This window comes from Anthonomus grandis, chromosome 6, assembly GCF_022605725.1.
Source record: "Anthonomus grandis grandis chromosome 6, icAntGran1.3, whole genome shotgun sequence".
Taxonomy (NCBI): Eukaryota; Metazoa; Arthropoda; class Insecta; order Coleoptera; family Curculionidae; genus Anthonomus; species Anthonomus grandis.
Window position 1 is genome coordinate 33,095,655 of NC_065551.1, and position 10,678 is coordinate 33,106,332.

General features: G+C 29.5%; 1 protein-coding gene across 1 annotated transcript in view; it reads left to right on the forward strand.

The window, feature by feature from the left end:
* LOC126737511 (uncharacterized) overlaps window positions 1–10,678 on the forward strand; it is a 35,655-nt gene that overhangs the window by 21,765 nt on the left and 3,212 nt on the right. Inside the window, exon 2 of the mRNA XM_050442439.1 lies at window positions 347–475. Coding sequence (XP_050298396.1) covers window positions 352–475 — 124 coding nt within the window. The 5' untranslated portion in view covers window positions 347–351. The remainder of the gene's footprint in view (window positions 1–346; window positions 476–10,678) is intronic.

Here is a 10,678-nt window from a genome sequence, read left to right on the forward strand (position 1 = left end):
TTGACAACCACAGAACAATACGTCATTTGTCACTAATAGACTCATATTAGGCGGGAAATTTAAATTTAGTTATTAGCTTGGCTGCGCCTACATTTTATACGCCGTTAATAAACAACTACACAATTAATAAAAAAGAATTACAAAAATGTTGCTACTGTTAAACCTTTTATGTACCTATAACATAAAAATGTCAGCGGTATTTCCTAAAGGAAAATTTAAAGCCCCGGAAAACTTTACATTAAAAACCTGTTTACCCGTCTGTTTTTGAAACGTTTATTTTCCCGAGAAATAAACCGGTCAAATTTCATAACAAATTTCGTATAATAAACGTATTATTGAATTTCAGGTTGAATGGAAACAAGATTACCTAAACATTCTTCCGGTTTTCCTGTTATAGTCCTAATACTCAATAGTATGCCTGTGGGAGGTCGTGTGGCTGGCAAAGTAAGCGGGATAGTCCAAAGCAACTACAATGGTAAGCCTTAAATTTGACTTTTTTTTATTCTTACTTACCATTTGAGATTTGAGTCCCTTAAAAAAGAACATGCTTTTAAATGGCAAATTGGCGTAGCGCTTTCCGCATACAAATGAAAGGATTAACATTTAAATTGGTTAAATTTTGCTGTCTGTACGTGTTTGTATTGTTTAATCAGTATTCGTAAGTTGTACCAATAGAAAATGGAAATTTGCTTAAAAATGTTTACAAAATTGAATCTGTATATGTATAGAAGAATCATAGGTATGTTATTTATAGCAAAAAGAAGTTGAAAGAAAAACGTTAAGATTGACTGAAGAGTGAAAAAGCACAGCATTTTTTTCACTCTTTAGTCATGGAATTTATGCAAATATTTTATTCCAGGCATTTTAAATACTTTGCCTTGTCTTTTAGTTATTATATCATTTTATTCCAGGCATTTAAGGAAATTTAAAAGCATGCATTTGAGGGCATTTCAGGAAATAAACTTTTCATTTTATTACAAAAATTCGCGACATTTTCCAGGTATTATTGTTTCTTTTCTATTAACTCCTCATGCTTTTTTTTTTAAATAATTTCGTATAATTCCAGACACTTATAAAATTATTTTTTTTATTCTATTCCAGGCATTTTATGTAAATTTGTACGTCTGATGGTCATTTGAAATAATCCTTTATAACTTTGAGGCACATAAAAATGCCTAAAATAAAAATAAATAGCTGGACGCCTAAAATATTACTTTAAATATCTAAAAAATAAAACGCTAAAAACCTGAATAAAAAATCCCCTTATGCCTGGCAAATGTTGTCAAAAACCTTGAAAAGTACCCCAAATGCCTATAATGCCAAATTTTCGGGTTAATTGGAAAATTATTAATTGCCTGATACTAACAATAAGAAAAACGACTTTAATTCCCTGGAAACTTTTCACAAGCTGCCTTGACACATGGAAAACCGCCTGGAAGAAGTTCAGAAATATGTTGATCCAGCTTTTCACCCTTACAAGGGGTTAAACCAGGAATCAATTCTTCTTGGAATAAAAATGTATTAAAAAAATATTTTCCAGACACTTGATGAGAAAGCTGGCAAATTATAAAAACGATTTTTTCTAGCTAGAAAGTTCATTAAAATGAACGACGAAATATGTTGGAAATATGTACCCGAAAAATGAAAAATCCCAAACTTTGGAGCTCAATATCTCGGTTTCTATGGACACCAACGGGGTAATTTCAACGGTTACTTTTAGTTTCATCGTAGCTCTTTTAATAGCTAAGATCTCGTATTTTTAGGGCTCAAAGACGACGTCAACAGCGACTTTTTGAATTTTAAAAGTGCTCTCAACCCCTTAGTTAGTTATGCTCATATCTCGTTACAACCCGGTGTTTTCGTGATGTAGATGATGGGATTGTGAAGAATTTATTTTTCGGCGAATTCGTTTCCTCCAAGAAGACTACATTAAACTAATTTTATGTTGAAAAATCTTCTTTTTAATTTTTCAAGGGTGTTGAAAGAAATTTATTCCAGGGAGGGAAATTTGTTTTTCTTATTTTTCTATATGCAGTTATATAATAGCTTTCTCATCAGGTACCGGTAAAATAATTTTCTTTTCTATTCCAATAAGAATTGATTTAAATATTCCCTGATTTTACCTTCTATTGAGAATCTTGCCCGAAATGTTTATCAATTTGTTCCAGGAACTTAAAAGTTAAATTTCCAGACAGGAAAAGACCCATTTTTTATATTTTTCTACTCAACTTCTATACGGGCATTACATACATCTGATCTCAACTGCCTGGAATAAAATATTTATTTAAAAAATCTGGAATATCAAGAATCTTCTTGCCAAAACTTTATTCCTTCTTTATTTCACGATATTGAAGCCATTATTTAAAAGAAAAATGTAGCTTCATGGGAAATAAAGTATTCTTAGCAGAACTTTCTGGAAAAACCAAATACGGGTCATTTGAACTGCCTGGAATAAAATATTTATTCCACAAATCTGGAATATCAAGAATCTTCTTACCAGAACACTGCTGTCCAAAGTATAAAGGCGGTTAACTGGCATTTTTGCCAAAATTGAGTTTTTTACCATTAAAGATCGTAACAAAATTATGGTTCTTGTATACTCGTCATTTCCAACAGATGGCGATAGTACAATTGGCTATTCATCGACGACAGCGCCACCAGCAGTTTATGTTTGGGGGGAAATTTGAACTTGTTTTGCTGTGATTTGGTTAATATTGAATTTATGGAAAAGTTTGAGTCCATTTTAAGTCCTTCTTTTAATCTTTTTATAATTAAGAAATTTTCGACATAATAAAAAGTATGTATGTACTTTGTATTTATAATATGCAGTTACTTTTAACTTTGAGCTTCAAAAAGCAAAGGAATAGCAAGAAATTAGGTGTCACTCGACTAATTTATTCGAGTTTTAATAAGGGGAAATAAATCTAGAATTTCTGCAATCAATTTTTGCTCTAAAATTGGCTAGAAATGAATGCGACTTAGCCCTTGATTAAAAAACAAATTTTAAACATTAATTTTTTTTTAAAATTCCCCATTTTGGTCATTTTGTGTCTGAGTGATCTCAACTGCCTGAAATAAAATATTTATTTCAAAAATCTGGAATATCAAGAATCTTTATCTCACGATATTGAAGCCATTATTTAAAAGAAAAATGTAACTTTAACTTTAAATTATAGGAAGAGGTGTGCCTCAGGGCTCAATCTTGGGACCTGTGCTCTTCCTATTATATGTCAATGGCTTGCCTGAGCTGTTCCCTTCTGATATGATTTGTCAATTCGCCGACGACACATCAGTTATAGTTGCCAGAAAGACGGTGGCAGATCTTTCACGGGGCTGCTCATCCGCAGTAGAGCGCATGAGGACCTGGTGTCTGGACAGTAAGTTGTCTTTGAACTCTGGTAAAACGGGGTTGATTAATTTTTCGAAGGCCAATATTGTCCCAGAATCTCTACTTGTGTGGTCTGGTGGGCAGTCAATCCCTGTAGCCAATAGTATTAAATTCTTAGGAATACACATTGACCCCAATTTAAATTGGGAGAAACATATTAAAAACCTTTATTCCAGATTAGCTAGCTTGTGCGGATTGATTAGAAGATTAAGGGATGTAGTGTCTGAGGTATCTCTTCGCCTATTTTATTTCGGACAGGTACAATCGATCTTACAATATGGTATCTGTTTCTGGGGATCTGCAAGAGGAGCTCTAGATATATTTAGAATGCAAAAGCGTATCATTCGTTGTTTATTGGGCATGACCTACAGAACTTCCTGTAGACCTTACTTCTGCAAACTAAAAATACTCACCCTTCCCTCCTTATACTTTTCTTCCTTGGTGTTATTTGTGAAGAGACACAATCATTTGTTTGTTGAGAATAGGGCAATGTACGCTGAGGATGTGACTATGATTACACGACATAGAAGCGATCTCCGCATTTCATTGCATAATTCAGCTTACTATGAAAGAGGTTCTCATTATATGGCCATCAGGGCTTATAGAATGCTACCTGCTGATATTAGAAGCATTGAATCTACAGTCCAATTTAAAAAAGCTGTTTATCACTGGTTGCAGATGAAATATTTTTATAATTTTACTTTTGGATAATAATTTTAACTTGTGTTAGATATTTAGAATATTTATTTTAAATTTTGTTATTTTGTTTATATAAGTATATTGCCTCTATGAATTCTAGATAAGAAAAATTAATGTACCCTATGGGAGCTAGATCCTCCTTTGTATGACGTTGCTTTGTCGTCCTGTATACGATTTTGTTGGCAAATAAAGGATATTATTATTATTATTATTATTATTATTATTATAACTTCATGGTTCATAAAGTATTCTTACTAGAACTTCCTGGAAAAACTAAAAACCGGTCATCTGAACTGCCTGGAATAAATTATTTATTCCACAAATCTGAAGTATCTAGAAGATTTTTCTTATACCAGAACACTGCTGTCCAAAGCATAAAAGCGGTTAACTGGTATTTCTGTCAAAATTGAGTATTTTACATCAGTGGATTCAAGATTAAACTTGTGCCACAATTGCAGGGAAGCATGCTTTATTTTAAACAAAAGTTAGCATGTCACAATTTTACAATTTATAACGTGGTCACAAAGGGTGTAATTTGTTACGTCTGGCATGAGGGCCAGGGTGGCATGGAAAACAACTGTTTTGCTACATGCTTAATTGATTTTTTAGATAATTTTAGAAACCTATAATATTTTATAGCGACGGCTGTGCCGCACAAAACAGGAATGCTTTGCTTTCGAATGTACTGCTCGATTATTCTATTCGTACAAATACGGAGATTATGCAAAAATACCTGGTTAAAGGACACTCACAAATGGAGTGCGATAGTGTACACTCAAGCATTGAAGCCAGAAAAAAAACGAAAAATCTATTCCCCATCCAATTATGTGCAGATTATTGAAGATTCAAGATGACATTCAAAATCAGGACCATACAAAGTAAAATACGTTGATCATAAAAAATTTATGATACTTAAACTTCTCTGATATAAAATATTTCAATTCGATACGTCCTGGGAAAAGAACTGGTGACCCTTGTGTTACAGATATTAGACCACTAAGATACACAAAGTCTGATGGCTTTCAGTATAAGTTAGACTTTGAAGATAAGTGGATTCCACTTCCTTCACGAAAAATGCTGTTAAATGATAATAAAGCTCACAAGAATTTATATAATAATTCCCTAATTTAATTAGTCTCTGATGTAGTCATTTCCAACAGATGGCGATAGTAGCATGAATTTGTTGACTGTTAGTTAGTAGACGACGGCGCCACCAGCATTTTTATGTTTGGTGGGAAATTTGAACTTGTTTTGCTCTGAAAAATCCCAAATTTTATTTTTTTTTCATAAACCACTAAATTTTCAATTTTTTTTATAGTAACAAAAAAGTTTCTACTTTAGCTTCTGCATATCTCAGTTTTTAAATGAACTTTCTATCTATAATAGAAAAAAAGTTATCTAAGATTTTGTAATGTTCCTAAAACATAAAAATGGGAAAAAATCATGAATATCACTTTTTCTGAAAAACTATTAGTTTTTAAGATTTTTTTGTAGCTATGTAAAAGTTGCTACGTAATTTTTTCTTTATTTCATTTTTTGAATTAGGCTTCTACCTTTAATAGCAAAAAAGTTTCGAAAAAAATTGTAAAAATCCCAAGCTTCACTTTTTTCTCAAAAACAACTGATTTTTCAGATATTTTTATATTAATAAAAAAGTTTCTATTTTAACTTCCGCATATCTCAGTTTTTGAATCAAGTGTTTATCTTTAATAGAAAAAAAGTTATACGAGATTTTGGAATATTCCTAAAACGGGAAAATATATAAAAATTGGAAAATATTACAAATATCACTTTTTCTCATAAACTATTAATTTCTTAGATATTTTTATAGTAATAAAAAAGTTTCTATTTTAGCTTCTGCACATCACAGTTTTTGAATCAAGTCTCCATTTTTAATAGAGAAAAAGTTATACAAGATTTTGAAATATTCTTAAAACATAAAAATGGGAAAAATCACTTTTTCTCAAAAACCACTAGTTTCTCAGATTTTTTCTTGGTAATATAAAATTTTCTACGTGTTTTTTTCTTTATGTCAGTTTTTGAATTAGGTTTCAATCTTTATTAGCAAAAAAGGTATCAAAAAAATTGTATAAATCTCAAATTTCAGTTTTTTCTCAAAAACCACTAAGTTTTCAGATTTTTTTATAATTACAAAAAAGTTTCTACTTTAGCTTCTACATATCTCAGTTTTTAAATCAAGTTTCTATCTTTAATAGAAAAAAAGTTATCCAAGATTTTGGAATATTCCTAAAACATAAAAATTGTAAAAAATCATGAATATCACTTTTTCTGAAGAACTATTAGTTTTTGAGATTTTTTTGTAGCTATGTAAAAGTTGCTACGTAATTTTTTCTTTATGTCAGTTTTTGAATTAAGCTTCTATCTTTATTAGCAAAAAAGGTATCAAAAAAATTGTATAAATCTCAAGTTTCACTTTTTTCTCAAAAACCACTGATTTTTCAGATATTTTTATATTAATAAAAAAGTTTCTATTTTAGCTTCTGCATATCACAGTTTTTGAATTAAGTCTCTATCTTTAATAGAAAAAAAGTTATCCAAGATTTTGGAATATTCCTAAAACATAAAAATGGGAAAAATCACGAATGCTTTGCTTTCGAATGTACTGCTCGATTATTCTATTCGTACAAATACGGAGATTATGCAAAAATACCTGGTTAAAGGACACTCACAAATGGAGTGCGATGGTGTACACTCAAGCATTGAAGCCAGAAAAAAAACGAAAAATCTATTCCCCATCCAATTATGTGCAGATTATTGAAGATTCAAGACGACATTCAAAGTAAAATACGTTGATCATACATTTTTCTTAGACTTCTCTGATCTAAAATATTTCAATTCGATACGTCCTGGGAAAAGAACTGGTGACCCTTGTGTTACAGATATTAGAGCACTAAGATACACAAAGTCTAATGGCATTCAGTATAAGTTAGACTTTGAAGATAAGTGGATTCCACTTCCTTCACGAAAAATGCTGCTAAATGATAATAAAGCTCACAAGAATTTATATAATAATTCCCTAATTTAATTAGTCTCTGATGTAGTCATTTCTGTCAGTTAATCGACGACGGCGCCACCAGAATTTTTATGTTTGGTGGGAAATTTGAACTTGTTTTGCTGTGATCGGGTTAATATTGAATTTATGGAAGAGTTTCAGTTCATTTCAAGCCTCTGTTTTAATTTTTTTTTTATAATTGATAAATTTCTATAGAGGACATAATTATATGAAAAAAATACTTTCTATTTATGATACGGACTTACTTCTAACTTTGAGTTTCAAGTCAGGAATGAGGTGTCACTCGACTAATTTATTCTGATTTTTTATAAAGATAAATCTAGAATTCCTGCAATCAATGTTTGGAATGAAATTAACAATAAATGAATGCGACTTAATCGTTGAATGAAAACCAAATTTTAAAATTCCCATTTTGGCCGTTCAAATTCAGATTCACACAGAAAGATCGAATTTTTTGTGTCTGGGAAAATTTTAAAAAACAATTAAGAAAAAAAAGTTGTATATTTCAAAAACAGTACAATTTTCTTAAAATTTTAACTCAAATAAAATATGCTTCTTTAACTTCAATCCATTTTATAATATACGCATATTCTCTCGTTAATTACTGTACGTACATACATTCAAAAAAAACTTTTACAATCAGGGTGAAACTGGATAAAGTACATATACCTGCATACATACAAATCCCATTCGTTTCACCCTGGAAAACAATACACTGATTCATGAAAAAAGGGAAATATAAATCGCAGCGTGAAAGCCCGTTTTTCATTTGGGTGAAATAGTATGCACCGATCCTCAGATGTTGTTGCGAAAAATGTCGTTTTTTTTAGGCATTAAAAAATATATTAGAACCCTATATAACTCGGTCCTACATAAAACAAATTGGATGACTTTTAAAGGGTAAAAAACACCGACAAAGAGGAAAGTTTGTTAAAGCAATTTCAAAGGAGAACGCCGAAGATTTTGCGAATATTTTGCTCGGTAGCAGGAGAGTAACCCGATGGCCTTTTGTGTTTTGTGAAAGCTGTTACAAATTGATTCTGGGAGAAAAAAAAATTAATTTTAAATAAAAGGCACAAAAATATGAGAGGCGTTTTCATTACATTTATGTAGGTTCACTTTAGTTTATTAAATAATATCTCCTAAACAACTGAGTGCTTACCTTGCAAGAAATGTATTATTTATTTAGAGATCTTTCTAGCAAATTCCTAAAGGAAATAAAGAGAAAAGCAAGAAAACCCGAAAACTGTCTAATTAAGGAGGCCGTAACTAAAAGGGTCTGTTCCTCTAGGGATATTGAGTTGGGTAAACGTACTATATAAGACAGTTATATTATTATATATTCGACCGAATTATATAAATTTTCTAAGAACGCAATAAAACCGAAGGGTGAAGTGTGGGAAGGCCATCACGCAGATGCTTAACAAGGGTTGAATTTGGAATTTTCACAATGATTAGGGCTCTTGTCGTGGCAAATTTAAGGGCTAATTTAGGGCTGTTTTAACAGTTGTTTTTTTGTGAAATAAATTGGGCGATATTGAATGATTTGATTTTTGGCTCATTTTGCGAATTAAACTTCTTTCTGTCTTTGGTTGGACGAAAGGTATTGAAAAAATGGTCAAAATTTAAAAATGTGGTTTTGTTAAAAGAACTATTGATTTCTCGGATTTTTTGGTAGTTATATAAAAATTGGTAAATAACTAAGTGTTTATGTTAGTTTTTGAATCAAGTCTCTATCTTTAATAGCAAAAAAGTTATACAAATAATTGTAAAAAACCCAAATTTTATTTTTTTTTCATAAACCACTAAATTTTCAATTTTTTTTATAGTAACAAAAAAGTTTCTATTTTAGCTTCTACATATCTCAGTTTTTAAATCAAGTTTCTATCTTTAATAGAAAAAAAGTTATCCAAGATTTTGGAATATTCCTAAAACATAAAAATGGGAAAAAATCATGAATATCACTTTTTCTGAAGAACTATTAGTTTTTGAGATTTTTTTGTAGCTATGTAAAAGTTGCTACGTAATTTTTTCTTTATGTCAGTTTTTGAATTAAGCTTCTATCTTTAATAGCAAAAAAGTTGCAAAAAAAATTGTAGAAATTCCAAGTTTCACTTTTTTCCCAAAAACCACTGATTTTTCAAATTTTTAAAAAAGTTTCTATTTTAGCTTCTGCATATTACAGTTTTTGAATTAAGTCTCTATCTTTAATAGAAAAAAAGTTATACGAGATTTTGGAATATTCCTTAAACGGGAAAATATATAAAAATTGGAAAATATTACAAATATCACTTTTTCTCATAAACTATTAATTTCTTAGATATTTTTATAGTAATAAAAAAGTTTCTATTTTAGCTTCTGCATATCACAGTTTTTGAATTAAGTCTCTATCTTAAAGTTAGAAAAAAAGTTATCCAAGATTTTGGAATATTCCTAAAACATAAAAATGGGAAAAATCACAAATATCACTTTTTCTCAAAAACCACTAGTTTCTCAGATTTTTTCTTGGTAGTATAAAATTTTCTACGTATTTTTTTCTTTATGTCAGTTTTTGAATTAGGCTTCTATCTTTATTAGCAAAAAAGGTATCAAAAAAATTGTATAAATCTCAAATTTCAGTTTTTTCTCAAAAACCACTAATTTTTCAGATTTTTTATAATTACAAAAAAGTTTCTATTTTAGCTTCTACATATCTCAGTTTTTAAATCAAGTTTCTATCTTTAATAGAAAAAAAGTTATCCAAGATTTTGTAATATTCCTAAAACATAAAAATGGGAAAAAATCATGAATATCACTTTTTCTGAAGAACTATTAGTTTTTGAGATTTTTTTGTAGCTATGTAAAAGTTGCTACGTAATTTTTTCTTTATGTCAGTTTTTGAATTAAGCTTCTATCTTTATTAGCAAAAAAGGTATCAAAAAAATTGTATAAATCCCAAGTTTCACTTTTTTCTCAAAAACCACTGATTTTTCAGATTTTTTCAAAGTAACAAAAAAATTTCTATTTTAACTTCCGCATATCTCAGTTTTTGAATCAAGTGTTTATCTTTAATAGAAAAAAAGTTATACAAGATTTTGGAATATTCCTAAAACGGGAAAATATATAAAAATGGGAAAATATTACAAATATCACTTTTTCTCAAAAACCATTAATTTCTCAGATATTTTTATATTAATAAAAAAGTTTCTATTTTAGCTTCTGCACATCACAGTTTTTGAATTAAGTCTCTATCTTTAATAGAAAAAAAGTTATCCAAGATTTTGGAATATTCCTAAAACATAAAAATGGGAAAAATCACGAATATCACTTTTTCTCAAAAACCACTAGTTTCTCAGATTTTTTCTTGGTAATATAAAATTTTCTACGTGTTTTTTTCTTCATGCAATTTTTTGAATTAGGCTTCTATCTTTATTAGCAAAAAAGGTATCAAAAAAATTGTATAAATCTCAAATTTCATTTTTTTCTCAAAAACCACTAATTTTTCAGATTTTTTCATAATAACAAAAAAGTTTCTATTTTAGCTTCTACATATCTCAGTTTTTAAATCAAGTTTCTAT